The sequence below is a fragment of the Leptonotus elevatus genome, chromosome 7 (genome assembly GCF_054856555.1).
Source record: "Leptonotus elevatus isolate MCC_2025b chromosome 7, RoL_Lele_1.0, whole genome shotgun sequence".
NCBI classification, from domain to species: domain Eukaryota; kingdom Metazoa; phylum Chordata; class Actinopteri; order Syngnathiformes; family Syngnathidae; genus Leptonotus; species Leptonotus elevatus.
The window spans coordinates 11,535,045-11,551,687 of record NC_141245.1 but is presented as its reverse complement, the minus strand read 5'-3'; the positions used below and the strand labels follow the sequence as shown (position 1 = coordinate 11,551,687).

The 16,643-nt window shown below is 39.5% G+C and overlaps 1 protein-coding gene across 2 annotated transcripts; it reads left to right on the top strand.

Moving 5' to 3' along the window:
• Positions 1–2,448: 2,448 nt before the first annotated feature.
• foxn1 (forkhead box N1) lies at positions 2,449–15,830 on the top strand. 2 transcript variants are annotated; one of them, XM_086080959.1, is made up of 9 exons: positions 2,449–2,589; positions 5,859–6,000; positions 6,800–7,108; positions 8,980–9,075; positions 9,198–9,328; positions 10,026–10,122; positions 12,938–13,145; positions 13,210–13,647; positions 15,276–15,830. In XM_086080959.1, exons 2-9 carry the CDS (start codon positions 5,878–5,880, stop codon positions 15,575–15,577), a joined length of 1,704 nt encoding a protein of 567 aa, XP_085937085.1. In that variant the 5' UTR covers positions 2,449–2,589; positions 5,859–5,877; the 3' UTR covers positions 15,578–15,830. The 2 variants fall into 2 exon arrangements, with proteins under 2 accessions (XP_085937085.1, XP_085937084.1); XM_086080958.1 differs by lacking the exon at positions 8,980–9,075.
• Positions 15,831–16,643: the final 813 nt, after the last annotated feature.

Genomic DNA, 16,643 nt, shown 5'->3' with positions numbered 1-16,643 from the left:
TCTAGTGAATTTATAGCAGTTTACAAGATTTTGGGGTGGCCTCGGCCCTGTATCCCACTAGACTAGATCCACCCCTGCACTAAATAGCGACCAAATCCCATTTTAACACTCATAACCAAAACAAAAGCTAACAAAAGCAAAATGACCATTTTTAAAACAGTTACTTGAGAATTATTAATGTTCCTAATTATCTTTATTCACCACAGCGTTTTGAGGAAAAAAAGTGTGTGATTTTTTTTGTGGTTGTAAATGGTTTATTTGAATCTAAGCTTGAAAGTGTTAAGAACTAATTTTTACACTCCTAAAACAACTGGGTCAAATGTAACCCAATAATGGATAGAAAAAAATGGACCGATCCACTTTATGGGTCAATTTGACCCAACTTTCTGGGTTGTTTTATACAAAATGACAACAATTTTGGACCCAAAGAAAGGATCTGACCAATATTTATAAGTTGTTTTACACTAAAATACCCATTTCTTGACTCAAAGTTTGGTCCAATTGAACCAAGTAGAGGATCGGTCCATTTTTGACCCCACAATTCGGTTATTTTTGACCCAACTGTTTTTAGAGTGTACTAGTGGCTCTCAATTTCTCAACACCCTCCCTTCTCAATCTCCCCACCTCCACCATAAAAAAAAAAAAAAAGCCTTGTGAGCATATGTAATTTTTAGTACATGCCATGGGCCGCTGAAAAGTGGATGGCGGGTCACAAATGGCCCACAGACCGCAGTTTGGACACCACTGGTCTACAGTATCAGTGAAGACAATAACACTTTCAGCAACACTCGCGCACTACTCCCTCCAGAAGAACCTTGTCAGAAAAGAGCCCCCGGCAGAAGGCTTTCCTAACGAGCACAAGTTTATTCAATATGTAATAAATCCTCTGTCGCTGCCTCGCCCGCTCACCGAGGGCATGGTATGTTCAAGGTAGGCCTTTCGTATGCCGCGTTGGGAAAATGGTGGAACATCCCAATTCTAACAAACTAATATACAGTATTTGCTGACATAAATTGATTGGTGTATTCTGAACTATGTCTTCATATACTATATGCTTTTCTTTCTTTTGTGATGCCATCCTAAAAGGATATCAGTCATAGTGAAGATGATTTCACTGGAATTGGTATGCGGAACATGCAAGGGAAAAAAAAGTAAAGCCCCTGTGTAATTTTGTTATTATTGTTATTATTATTACTATTATTATTATTTAATCTATTGTATTATTATTATTATTATTATTATTATAGGATTATTATCTAATTTTCTGTCAAATAAACATCAAAATTCTGTTATCTTAGGATTTATATCAGTATTATTATTATTATTACCACATCTGTAACCAGTCCAGGGTGTCGGCTGCCTTTTGCTCAAAGTCAGCTGGTGTAGGCGTCAGCTCTTTGCAATGAACAAAACAAATGGCGTAGACCATGGGTAGGCAATTTCGGTCCTAGAGAGCCGCAATCCGGCCTCCGACCCAGGTGTTTCAAATCATCAGCTCATAATTACGTTCTGCAGGAGCCCCTCAGCTGTGTTCGAGGAGGGAGACTCCAAAAACCTGAAGGACTGTGGGCAGGTTGGTGAGTAGGCTCACCACCCAGGAAAACACAATCCTTCTACATATTTGGCACCGTCCTAACCTGTTATTATAAAGTAATTAACTTCTTCTCAGATTTGTATGACAGTTGTGTGGAATGTTAAAAGGTTGCCCATTCACCTGTGGTGAGCCTCCCTCTCCACCTTCTTAAACTTGACAACTCCACCTGTCATACAGGGTTGAGTAGTAGTAGTTTGTGGTTATTGGGTTAATTATGCACTGGTTTTCAGAATCTGTTTTGTTGTCCTCGTAGGAATTTGTCTTAAAATGAAAATAATAATGACCAACAGAGGAAGAGAGAACGGGAAGCCTGACGGGTTGCTAACGGCGCTCCCAGTTTCTTAGGTGAGAAAAGATAACACGAGGAAGGGGGATTGGTGGAAAGGAAAGGGGGTGCACAGCATGAACCTGGAAAAAAAACAGCACACAAAGACACATAATGAAAGACATTACAACATAACTCTAAGATTTGCACATGGGTGTACTTGTACTGTATATGACTGTTCAATTGGTACTAGCTGGTTTTTCCGCATTTGTTTTGTTATGTGTGGGAAATACGAAAGCACGGCGAAGTGCTCATTGTCACTGTCCGTGCGTGATCTAATGTCGAGTGTATCGCATGTCCCAGTCACACAAGGAGGAAGAGAAGTTTGCCGGTGTGTGCACTAATACATCCATCAAAACCTGTTGCAGCAGGTTGTCGTCTTGCTTACTGTCTCATCTCATTCCTATCTTTCGTTGGATGAGTGCCACACACACACACACACACGCACGCAAACACGCACACACTCACAGACAAACACACGGCATGACGATGACATTACGCGCAGTCAAATTCAAAACTGGCCCCTCAACAGTTTGAATGCACATTTTGACAATTTGCACGCTGAAGAGCACATCTGTGGGGAAACGGACCCAGGGGGTGTTGAAGTCGACGTGGGATTCTGGAGGCATAAAGCCACAAAGAAGACTTTATCGCTGATTTTGAATTGAGGGTGAGTCTCCAGTCTCAGTTGTCCTCTTGCGATCGATTTGGCACATTCAGCATCGCAGTATGTCTAGGATGTTTGTCAACATCATTGATGCAGTTAATATTTTAACCGTAAGAAGTTGTGTACTAAACTAATTGATTTGCATTCTTTTTTTCAACTTTAGAATGTTTATTTTGTTTCAATTATTATATCGACGCCTTCTTAAAATAAAGTAATTTTTCAGATTTTTCGGGAAACACAAAATTGAACCATTTGCATTACATGGAGATGATTTAGGCAAAAAAAAAGAAGCAAAAAATGACAGTCAATTATTTTAAGAAGGTGACGTTATCAGAATAAAAAAAAATTAATCATTATTATAATCAGGGAGAATATTTTCAATAGATATATCAATGGGATGAATCGCATGGTTTCACTCAGTGAGACTTGTAGAAATCATTACGACACAAATGAAAGTTACCGAATAAGGCACTCCAGAAAATGGCACTGGAATCATATTTATTTAATCAACATTTTGCACATTTAAAAAATATATATGAAATGAACACGTCCCTCGAAGGGGCTAAAATTAAAATTGTAAATGGAATGTGGAATTAAATTAACAATCCTTTCTAGGCATTTTTCCTGAAATACAATTTTTGGGCCACCCTTGATCATCCATATTGTAGTTTGGAGGTGGTGAGTAGTGGCAACTTTGCACGAGCCAGAACCGGCCCACTGAAAATCAAGTCATTTCTCCCAGGGTGATACTCAAGGGTGTGAAATATGGATTAATCGTTTTAAGTCAACAAGGAACCTTTTACTTGAGGTCAAAACTGCATAATATGTCTTCTTTTAATATATAGTACGTGGTTACAAGTTTACTCCAGTCTAAATTTATTGTGGCCTCTGATCTTAAGTGCAAGTAAAAACGTTTTTTTTCCCTTTTAAGTAGAATTGACACAATAACTTTATCTTTTAGCCATAATTATGACATGAAGCATGAAAAAAAGTTGGAATGACCCAGTCAGAGCCCAGACCTCAATCCTGTTGGAAATTTGTGGTGTGACCCAAAGAGGGAAGTGGTGCCCTTGCAAGCTGACATATTCAAAGGTCGTTTTAAGGATTAAAAAATAAAAACATATATTTTTTAAACTGTTTTAGCTGTAGACTTTCATTTTCAACTATGAAGACCTCTTGTCCATCCATCCATTGCAAACTCTACAAAGGAAGGCCAAAGCCAAGATTCGAACTCTAAACCTCAGAAATGTGATGCAAACGTGCGAACCACTTCCCAAAATGCTATAAATCCATTTCATTCTGTGAACAACCCCCCCCCCCCCCCCCACACACACACACCTGCACACTAGCAAATTTGATCCTGTTAAAACAATTCATTGGCTGAGTCTGAACATGTTCAACAAAACTCAATAGTGTCTGTACACATTGAATGGCATGGCAAGATCAACCTTTTTAAAACATGGCTTTTATCTCATTTTGGCAAAGAGCTCTTATTCTTCCACCTTGTGTAACCAACCTGTCCAAACAATGTTTTTTTTTTTTTTGGAAGAAACTTTAGTTTGATCTGTCAAAATCCGTTGATTACGATCTTTGATAAACTGCAAACGATGCATAATTTTGTGAAATTACAGGTAATAACAATATACAGTAATAATTAGGAATAATGCATTATATAATACAACAAAAACTGTATAGTTTCAGTTTTGTTTCCAGGCTGTTAAGGCATCACTTTTTTAAAAACTTTTTTCTTTTTTTCTTCTTTTTTCTTTTCTTTAGAGCTCAGTATTGTTCATTCGGTAATTTTACCGATTTGACATGTCATCATCATTGCTCTCTTTTTTTATTTGTTTTTATTTTATTTTTTATGTGCGTTTGTATGTGTGTGTGTGTGTGTGTGCATGTGTGCGTGCGTGCGTGCGTGTGAGTGTGTACTCATTAGTTCACCTAAAACCTATTAAAAATCCCATACGTTCACCTAAACCGAATACTTCAGAATCCAGCTAGAGTCGTGAGGTTGTCAGGAGACCCGAGGAAGGATCAAAGAAAAGAAAGGAAAGTGAAATCCAGCACCGACCAGACATTACCTACTACCAACCAGAGTCTTTCACCAACCCCAGAAACATCTAAATTCCAACAAATTAGGGAGACCACAGGAGAGACTGAGGAAAGGAAGGAAGGATAGACGAAGCAGAGTGAGATCCACAGACATCAGCCTCCACCGATTCAACGACCAGAAGAAGAAGCAGTTTGTGTTTGAATTTCGATAGATACTGGTGTGGAGGATCTGGCATGCATGAAAACCTCCACCAGAGAGGGGAACCGTCGACCCCGGCCAGGACAGAGCAAGCACAACACCTCAGGGCCCCCCAGGCCGCGGCAGCGCCAAGGGACAACCCCCAGGCCCCGCAGGGGCCAACGGCCGGAGAGCAAACCCAGGAGCCAGGAGAGCCCCCCACCCCAACACGGTTCGCGCCCCCCACCCAACGCAGCATGACGGGGCACGGCAGGCCTGCCAGGCATCCCACCGGCCCACAGCCCCCCCCCCCCCTCCCCCACGACACCCCCCCCCCCCGTTTGATGTAGTCTGCTCGATCCTGCTGGCAACAACTGAGTTCCTGACTATAAAAACACAACCATTAGTTACAAATTGCCAAATACAGAAACAGCAATGTAAGTTATCGCGACGATAAGGCATCACTTGAACTTTGACCCCTAAGTGCATGTATGCGTTCACGCCGATGACAACATGTCAGTCAGGCAGAGGATTGTTTGTTGCTCGGCAGCATGAAATGCAATCTCTCCATTTCCACTTTCACCTTTTTGCCTCCTTTCATGTGGACAGAAAGCACTTGACTTGCTGTTCCTCTCTGTTTTCACTTTGTCCGCCTCAGTGGTATTTGGCGTGGCATGACCAAAAAGCCACGGTTTGCTGCCACCTTGATGGGCTTCCTGTATGTTAAATAGATGAGGTTACCTTGACGTGCCACGTGTCTCCAGGCTCTGCTGGGATCCGATAACACATTTGTACACACTGAGCAACTTTTACCCCTTATTAACCTGCACATGTCAAACTAGATTTACTGTCTGTGAAAAGTATACGACAATATAGTGCATCGGAGGTTAACGGGCACTTACGTGAGAAGTGCGAGGAAAAATGCATCAGCTCGAGCATTCACAGATTTAACATCAGCAGCAGCATTAGGAAAGCATGTCATGGACATTAAAATTGAATTAAGAACCGCATACAACATCCCTTTTAAATGTGTTTCCAGAATCACGTCTTGGTACAGAATGTCAGACTCGCCAACGTTTTCACCCAGCAAGGACGAGCCTAAACCCTCCACCCCCCACGCAAGACCTCACACTTCACACGAGCACCTTGTTACCTCCTGCCAGCAGGTGGCAGAATCTCAGGTAATGAGGATAATGAGGATGAGGTTGTTTGGTTGACTTCTCCATTATAGCCGACATTCCGTGGTTAACATGAAACATTACTCCACAGATTTTCAGTCATTGACTTGAGTTATTGAGTCATTACAGATTCTGTGTCCAATCTATGGGCCGGGGGCCAATTGTGGCCCGCTGTTCATTTTAGTGGCCCATGGCATATACTAAAAATGATAATTTGCTACTAAAGATAATTATTTAATATACTGTAGAGTTTTTTTTTAAATATGCAATTAACTATTTACAATTAAACAAGTAACATTTATCTTCATAACACTATGGTGAATAAAGATATGACATTTTTAAAAGCAAGAATGCTTTTCTCTACTTTATTCTCTGTGTCAACGTCCAAATTTGTGAACATATTACATGAAATATTCCCAAGTAACTGCTTTAAAAATGGTCATTTTATGACCGATTGCTCCTGTTTTGGCTCTGAATGTAGAGATTGTTTGTTACAGATGCAGACATTTTTTTGTGGGTTACAGGGTTTCTGACCACCCCAAAATCTTGTCAAATCTTAATCTATTTGCCTTATAAAAAGCTGGTCAGGTGGCACTTTTTCCCCAAAAAACACTGTAAAAAATATGATTGCTTGATTGACTGATTTTTGTGTGCTTGATAAATGAAAGAAAAATAAAAGAAAATAAATAAAAGAAAATTGCAAAATGGACACAAGAGGGCGGCTGATACTGGTATGGGTTGGAAATGACAATATTGAAGGGGTTACATGTACTTTTTGATCATTTAACCTATTTATCCACAGACAACAAATTGCAGTGATGTCCTCTTCACCCATCAAGCCAGACCTCCCCTCACCTTAATGCACGTACCTGTGACCAGGAAGCATAGTGCAGATGGGACGGGACGACAGGGTCCCGTCGACACATCTCGTTTCCACCCGTACCTCAGACAGCTCAGCGAGGGTGCGGTGACAAATGCAGTTTGTCTTCAGCCTGCCTCGTCTCCCTTCAGCAGTCTGCAAGAGGTCTGCAGCCCTCAAATCAGCTGTCTCGCACCTGGATCAAACAGCGAGGCGCAAACACTCTGGGAGCAATCCACCTACAACGATCAGGTAACAGCCGCACAAATGTAGCAAAGAAACATGGAGGAGGCTCGATTACTGGATGTTTGGGGGCTGTTTTGGCTCTGCTGAGATAAGAAAGAAAGAAATATGCTGCCTAAGGGCGCACTCACACTAGGGCCATTGTACCGTGCCCAAGCACGCTTCCTGCTAAAGTCCGGATTCAATAGGGAGTGCGAGCGCAGTCGATCCGCGCCTGAGTACGGTACGGATCCCCAGTTTAGCACGATTGGGAGAGGTGGGCCAGAGAGCGGTACGGTTGGCCGCACATGCGCACAGTCGCCGCGGCGAAACGTAACCATGACGTCACGTACGTATGCGCGACGTAAATAGCGAGCGACCATTCGGGCAGCACGCCTGTTCAACATGATGACGTATATTTCTGAGACAACTGGACCCGGGAACGGTTTGACCGTTCGAGTAATGTGAGTGCGGGCCGGAGGGGACAGGGGAAGGGGGGGTAATCAGGCTTCAGTAAGCGTCAGTGTCAGAAAGCCGAAGGTTCACGGGGTCCCCCAACAGGATAGGAATACCCCAAAATAAAAAAATAAATAAAAATAAATAAAAATAAATAAAAAGGAATACCCCAAACAAACGCACAAGGCTTGTTAACACACCATTCTTGATTTGCTTTTGATTTACGCTTTTTCCATTGAAATAAAGAAGACATCACAAAACACGAAGATGGTGTTCACATTCGTATAGTGCTTTTATCAAGATATAGATGCATAACATATTGTAGATGTAAAAGAAAAAAAAAAGATCCTTGGCAAATGGAGGTGAGAAGAAGTCCTGGATGTTTATTGCTATCCTTCCGCTAGTGATGGCTAGCTAGCTAGCACGCTAAAGAAGGAATCGCCGGTGCCTTCCAGGAAGTATTACTCGTACCGTAAGAGAGAGTCTGCCTTTAAAACCTTTTTCATTTCTTGCATTTAACTGTGCCGTCTTTCACTGTGTAAGTGCACAGCGTTGTGTACCTTGACTGTAGGTATTGTTAGCCCACAATCAATGTGTGAAAGCTGTATTACATTGCAGGGTGCGGCAGACATTTTGAGCCAGAAAGTAAATCATTTGCTACTGTATGCTGAGACGTTTTCAAGGGAGTCCTGGCCAAGAAACAACCAGCAACAAACATAAAATACAGTTACAATCTGAACACAGAAACAGAATATGAAAAACAAGTAAATATTGTGGAATTTGTCTAAAAACAGAATAGAATAGAATGACTTTATTATCATTGCAATGAAATTGAAGAAAAAACTTTCGGTCTGGATTTAAAAACGACCATTCAGTTAGCTTCCAGCCTTTTTGTGGCACATTCCATGCATATGGAGCAAAGTAAACAAAAGCCCGTTCACCCAATTCCACACGGGGATAGAGGACCGAAAGCAACAAATAATCTTGTGACTGAAGTGACTTTCACATATTTCTGTAATGTACAGTATTTATTTGTAACCACACACTGACAAATATGAGGTATACTACTTCTTTCTTGGGCTACAATGAAGTAATTGCATTTCCACTCACTAATGGAAAACAATATCCTTCTTTGCAAATGTTTCACTTTGCAAACAGGCTCACAGACAGGTGACCCCGGTTTCATTTTATTCTGAGCCCATAGATCTAAATCCAATAGAACATCTGCGGAAGGTGCTGAATTGGTAATTCTGTTCAAATACAAAATGTTTTGTTAATTCTAAGTATTAAAAAAAAAACCGTATGATTACCTTAATCCATTATTTTAGTGACAGCAGTGTTTTTTTTTCTGTAACAGAAAGATATCAAAATTGTTGTCCATGTTTGTATACCACATATGGAACAGAAGGTTGGAGTAGCAAACTTTATGATTTTATGCTCTCCAGTGTTCCTACCCTGACCTTCCAGCCATGCCAGCTGAGACTCATTGTTTCCATTCTCAGTGCTATCTATCCTACACTTCCGCTAGCCCTCCGCAAGAGGTACATTAAGTGCAATGATTAATAGCAGTAGCATTAACGAAAGAAGTGTTGCAAGATAATCTGATGGAAGAGAGACGGTATGAGATGCTCATGTTCGTATCGTCACTGTATGTTCTCCACAGGTTGCGACAAGGCCGTACGCTACTGAGGAGCATTCCAACAAGTCACATTATTCTCTTCAGAGTTTCTCCTCTCAAATTCATCAGAGGAACAACTCGCAGTCCGTCTTCCCCAAACCTATTTACTCATACAGGTGACAATTTCATTACTTGCAATCTTTAATACATTTTATTGTAATCCTAGCATTTGACAGTAATTAGTTACGTTACTGCAACACACCTTTGACCTCTGACCTTTAACTCATTCACAGCCATTGACGGCTATAGACAACAAAAATTCACTTGAACTATATCAATTTTTTTTCTCGCGCTTTTGTTATCAAGAGTATGGAAATCTATAATATTTTTATTGTACATTCATAACAGATATAAAATGTGCGATTAATCGTGAGTTAACTAGTGAATCTATGCGATTAATTACGATAAAAAATTTTAATCGACTGACACCCCTAATTTTTAGTAAGCTTTTTTTTTAAATCACGCCAGGCGATTACAAATTTTAAGTGTAATTAATCGCATGACTTCAATAGTAAACTCACGATTAATCACAAATTTTATATCTGTTATAAATGTACAATAATAAACAATTTCCTAGGTTTTCATACTCTTGTTAACAAAAGTGGAAAAAATGTTAAACTCATTGAAAAAGTTCAAATACATTTCTGACATCTATTGCCGTCAATGGCAGTGAATGAGTTAATAAGACAACAATGCCAATACAACTGATGGATACACCCCCTTTATGCCATCATTTAATACATAGATGGTTATGTCCGTAGTTGTGTCCAAATAATGCAGATTTAGAAATATGCTTTCTCTATGTCACTGCAGCATTCTCATCTTCATGGCTCTGAAAAACAGTCAAACTGGAAGCCTGCCCGTCAGTGAGATCTACAGCTTCATGACTGAAAACTTTCCCTATTTTAAGGTACAACACTGCAGGTTACACATATCTGCTACGCTTTACTATTAATGTTAATAAAAATTGCTCTTAACAGCGCAATCATAAATAGGTTTGGCTGGAGTTCCCCCATTTAAGTCAGGAAGATCTGCCATAGTTGTACTTAAAACGTCAAACGAGAATTTCCAGCCAGATGATGTTTACTTTACAGGTATTTAGATGAACAAGAGGACTATTCAACATGAAATAAAAGTAAAGTAAAGTCACACACTTATGCAACTGCAATTAAGCACGGGCCACAACACTAGAAAAAAAACTCACCATTCACACTCACATTCACAAGATTTAAAAAATGTGCGAGTCAAGTTCACAGAAGACTCTAAAGTGTGCTTAGATGTGAATATGTGTACCCACCTCTTGCCCAAAGTCAGCTAGGATGGACTCACCGATAATCCTAACGAGGAATAAAAATAATGGTCTGAAGAAAATGTATGGATTGATTGTTAGTAAAAACATTTTTTTTTAAAAAGAGTCACGTTTATCGTGTATTTAGTACATTTATAACACTGTAAAACAGTGATGTTCATATTTTTCCCACTGTTCTATATTTCATTAGCTGTTTTTTATTTTATTTTATTCTACTAGGATCCTGTTTTGCCTGTAGCTAATAGTAGTAATTAAAAGATGATCATCATCCTTTGTGTACTTGATGACACTAATTACTTCTTCATAATGATGAATGATGCGCTGTCGAGATTTTGGTCATGACTTTGTCTGAAGGTATGAGGAAGCCATTAAAGATTCAATGAGGTTGTCTCGACATACTTTAATAAGAAGACTGTTTGTGTATTGTGTAAGGGGATTCTCGTGGGGTTTGTACAACACTCAAAATAATTAATCTGATCATTCAGTGCATAATAAGATTTCTGATGTCATTTTCAGATGACTGAGCTCAATTTTTTTGGGACTTCAGTGCTAACTACACCTGCAATATGTTCACTATTGGAAATATTTGCTTATGTGTGCAACTTGGCTGTCACTTTCAAAAACATGCTGCAGGGCCAAAAAAACGTGACCGATAAATGACATAGAGTTACTTTTTCATAGCTGGGAATTTTATTACTATGTGCGTTGAAATACTTGGACTTGGACTATAGTTATAGTTATTTGCATTTCACCTCGTCAGCTGACACCTGCAACTCCAAGCATGTATACTGCACTACACATACAGACGCATACGCGTACATGTACAGTATACATATTTACGTACAGTATGTATGCATACATATGCAGTATAAAGTAGGTCTCTTTATAACAGATGGTCTAATGTATTTTCTAGGACTATAGATATACTGTACATGGTCTGAATTTTGGCGGCCAGTAAAACATGTGCTGCAGGGACAATTAAAATGTATTCAAATTGAAGCTGATCGTTTATGAGGTGGGTCATCCAAGAAGAAAGATAAACCTAAATGCTTAGATGAAATGTAGATGTGGATGACAAATGTGCAATATTTTAAAAGCGTTTAGATTGCTTTACTGTACGTTCTTGGTATGATTACCACCTAATATCACCTCACCTAAATACATCTCCTCTTTGTCTTTCCTGGCTTACAGCAACCCATAATTTTATGAAACAATGGCAAGAGAATCTACTATTGTTCTTACCATTATTACTAAAACAATTTTTAGAGAAGAGCTGTGCCCGAGTGCACAAACCAAGGTCCATAACTACTTATTACCTAACCCTACATAACCCTAACCCTCACTTGGCGGTTCTGAGGTGCATGTTTGGTGATGCATGTTTGGAATTTGGAGTTGACATGTTCCTCTCTTGTTTCAAAAACACACACAATATTCTAAATGAAGACTCTAATTTGCCCACAGGTTTGAATGTGAATGGTTTATTTTCATATGCCCTGTGACTGGCCAGCGACCAGTCCAGGGTGTACTGGGATATGGCTCCAGGTCACCTGTGACACTTGCCAGGTTCAGTCAATCTAGAACATTTAATAAACAACAGACCAGGAAGGAAGACAAGAGACTTAGATGATTTTTGCTCGCGAGGAGAACAGACAGAGATATGCACAGTTACAATCTCCTACCGCTCTGAAGCACATTCTGTCGTGCCCGCTCTTTTTTAATTTCTTTTAGGGCAGTCGTTGCTGCTCTAAAGGTTGGGGGAAAGCACAGCAGCAACCATGATGTATACGAGTCATTGTGCAGATAATAATATAGATGTGTTTTCTTCTGCGCTGAAGGTTTCAACAGTCAAAGTTCAACAGTTCATCCGCAACGTGTTTCAGCCGCTATCTTGTGTTAAGGGCACAGTTCTGTCATGCTTTGCAATACTATAAAAGTACATATATGTATTCTAACAACACTATTAAGGAAAACGGGAATGCAGCACAGAAAATTAGGGATGGGCGAGTACCGATACCATGTATCGGTATTGGGCCGATACCTGGCCTATATACCAAGGTATCGGTACTCGTGACAGTGGCTGATACCTGTATTGGTCACCTTTTACAACAAATTAGAAGAATATAGAATTCGTATTCATTTCCTCCAATTTTAATGAAAAATGCTACTTTGAAATACTGTATATAAGTCTACTTTAATATGATCATTTTTGGGAGGGGGGGGAATTTTACGCCTGAAAAATACTAGTGGTATCAGTACTTGGTATTGGTATCGGTGACTACTGAGTATTCATACAGGTATCAGTATGAAAAAAAAGGGGTTTTGAACATTTCTATATAAAATGGATGGATTGATGAATATGTGTACTTTCCCGGTATGACGCTCATTCGACATCTTCCCTTGGCCTGCTTCTTTCTAGACAGCCCCTGATGGATGGAAGAACTCTGTAAGACACAACCTCTCCCTGAACAAAAGCTTTGAGAAGTTGGAGGGCAAAAACGGGAACTCGTCCAGGAAAGGTTGTCTGTGGACTCTCAATCCTGCCAAGGTGCAGAAGATGCAGGAGGAGTTGCACAAGTGGCGCCGTAAAGACCCCGTTAGTGTCCGCAGGAGCATGGCAAGACCAGGTAGGACTCAGAAACATCTTGAAAGTTAGGAATGGAAAAACACCTTCATGTTGTTTTTCTACAGACAGCCTAGACAATCTACTTGGACAGATGCCCAAGAATCTCCGATCGACGACGCCATACACAAGACCCGCCGGTGTTTATGGCACCATGCCGTCGTCCTCCAGTCCAACGCGTGGCCAATCACCCAGCATCGCTGGTCGACGTCCCGAGTATTCATGTGCTCCTCCGCCCTCACGCCAGTCCTCGTTCCATTCCCTCACTGACGCCCATTTTAGTGACTTGTCGGCCCTGCACTCCCCATGTGATGAGCAACACGCAGCTGACGTCCATCCTGGAAGTATGAACTTAATTGCGACTGGGACGCTACCGCCGGCCTACAGCGCCAACCACCAGGACAACTTCAATGTTGGTCTAAGGAGCCTGGAGGACTTGCAGTTGGACGGAGATACTTATGATGTGGATGTTCTCAACCCAAGCCTGACTGATCTGCAGTTGAAAGGTAGGCAGTGCCAGTGGGAGGAACAGATCAGTTATGCTAACTAACTTATTGATCAGGGATGGGTAGACTTTAGCCTACGGGCACGCTCAATTCTTTAATTCAGTTCTTCCATCATTTCCTGCATTGTCAGGGTCATACACTGTTAAAAAAAATAAAAATGTACAAAAACGGTAAAGTTCCGGCAGCTGGGGAGCCAGAAAAATACTGTGAAATAAGTAGATGCAAAGTAACAAACAAAACGCACGGACAAGGACAGGACGACTGACATAGACTGTGAATAAACACCTAGACATGACACAAGGGTGTCGGTGCCAAGGTGCTGATTGAAAGGGGCCCGGTATGACGAGCACAATGACAACAAGGAAACACGACAATGAAAACCAAACCAAAACAAAACAAACAAAACACAGATCATGACAAAAGACAAAGCAACATAACTAAACAAACCCAAACCATAACACAGAGTTTATTTTTGTAAATTCAATGATATTTTAAGATACAGAAAAAAACTGTAAAATAAAAAGTTTATTATTATTTTATTATTTCTTACAGTCTACGATATTTGTTGCATTATTTTATAAATTTTTTCATTTATTTTGAATGTGCATAGAAATAAGAATAAAGCTTAATACAATAACTAGTTAAAAGGGGAAAATAATAACTAAACCCATAACATATTAAGTTAAAAGAAAACAGCAAAAGCAGAGATAGAAATAATCAATATAATATTGGCAATATCAGACTGCTAACACATGTTCGAAAAAGAGTAGGAGGATTAGGAAGTATATACTTATTTATTTCATTATCATTCATTTCATTATCTATTTATTACAGTATTTAAGAATAAACACAATATTCTAACAATACATTATCTAATGCTATATTTATCTACCAATATGTTATCCATAGTATTTAAATTTTCCTTCACTATATCACATCACTATATTTCTTATGTTTATTTTACAAATTTAGCCCCCCCCCCCAAAAAAAGGAAATTAATCAATATGTATTCATTGTTTCATTCTATTTTATTTTATTTTCTATTATATCTTTTATTTAGCCATTACTTAACCAGGGGAAAAAAACATCTTAAAAATATTTAATTTCTATTTTTAAGAGTGTCCTTACCATGACTGACAGCAGCAAGGTTTTAAAAAGTAACAGAAAATCAACAGCCATGCCTACCGGAAAATATGCTCTATATATAAACAGTTGAGTCAAAAATAACAAATCTCAACCCAAATTTTTGGGTTGAGATTTGTGATAAACCTCAGAACACGGTGACACCCAGAGCCGATCCATGAATGTAGTATAAAACATTGCCATAATCCAGACTGAGTAGCGACCGGCCTCTTTTTGGATTCAAATGAAAGGCGGGATTTGACCCGACTATAAAAGCCCAGTTTTTATTTAAAACTTATTTTTACCAACGGATGAATGGGAAGAGTAAAGAAGAGAGTTTCATCAATCAGAATGTCTTGATATCTCAATCTGTATTCCATTCCTGTTGTCGTATGAAAGTAACAGTTCACTGTTATCAGTTTAAAAAGACTGGTACAATTAAATTTAAAAAAAATTCCAACTGAAAAAACTCATCAATTCTTACTGTTTTTATTTTTTTATTTTAGGTAACCTGTGGGAGGAGTTGCAAGAAGACAGCCTGGTGTCACATCTGTCAACAGCCCCCACGACTGTGTCCATCACTTCGGGCTTGCACGCATCTTGTGTCCATCCCAGCTGTGTCCACGCGGTGTCCATCAGTGAGACCTCAGCGGTAGCACCGATGGCTCGCTGTAAAATGGAGTTTGACGACACATCAAGTGAACAGCGCTTGAAGCAACATGCCTATTCAAGCGGCTGGTATCCTGATGTTTATTCGGCGGACAATTTGCCGCAGTATTTGACCTGCTGCACCACGTCCTTGATGTAACTGTCAACAACTTCATAACGGACAGATCCTTGACACATGACTGTGATTTGAAAGAGCGTTACGGTAGCAAGCGGCTTCACCGCTGGATTTTGTCACCCATGAAACCCTCAAATCTTCGTTTTCGCAAATGTAATCTACCCAGTGATAACCCACCAGAGAAGACCTCCCACGGCTTTGTGTGACTATACATTTCCATATCATCTCAAAAACAGCACAAGTTTTATTTGGGGGGAAATGGACAATTTGAGCAAAGTGATAAAACGACAATCCTGTACAAATTTGAACCACAGATGATATAAGCTTATGGTAAGGTGGTCTTGAGTCACAGTGCACTGTGAGAATGTGAATCATTTTACATGGCTAATTAAATTGATGACAAATCCTTATGTTTGTATTTTAAATTAACTATAGGCTACTGCACTTAATGAAACATTTAAATTAAAAATTGTTAACCCTAGACAATGAATGTTAAACATAATATAATTTAACTTCATTCATTTCCTAATAATATTTTATTATATTTAAAAAAAATTTTTTTATACCCATTAAACATTATCTTTCATTCCCAGTTAGCACTTATTTAACTGTGAAATATGCGTTGCTGACAGCTGTCAAACACAGCGACCAGGAAATGAAGAGTGAGATTGAATAAATCTGAAAAATACCGGAAAACAAAACTTTAAAAACAATATACAGATATGTTTTTGAATGCTGTGATGACGTGCCGGGGTTCAGCCCGAATTTCCGGTACTGCTCGTTTAGTTATTTGGACGGTGTCACATGCCAATCAATACAGTAAAGTGCAGTATGTACTTTCTGTGGGAATTATTTTTCGTAGTCTGTCAAGAACGTGCTTCCATTAAAGGTAGCAATTATATTTAAACTTTTAATGACATTTTCTAGACAAATAATATAGATTTTTAAGGCAAAATTCTGCATAATAAACGGCTTGCGTTGCTTTCATTGTAGTAAAGAAACAAGGACGACGCCTAGTGGCGTTTTAAGGTAATGACACAGTTTGCACGGAGGATGGCAGTTGAGACCCTAAAGACAATATTTAAACTAC

Coding starts and splice junctions, on each gene's coding strand:
- foxn1 (XM_086080959.1), top strand. CDS start 5,878: ATGTCAGACTCGCCAACGTTTTCACCCAGCAAGGACGAGCCTAAACCC. Junction 6,001..6,799: donor AGCAGGTGGCAGAATCTCAG/GTAATGAGGATA, acceptor ATTTATCCACAG/ACAACAAATTGCAGTGATGT. Junction 10,123..12,937: donor AAAACTTTCCCTATTTTAAG/GTACAACACTGC, acceptor GCTTCTTTCTAG/ACAGCCCCTGATGGATGGAA.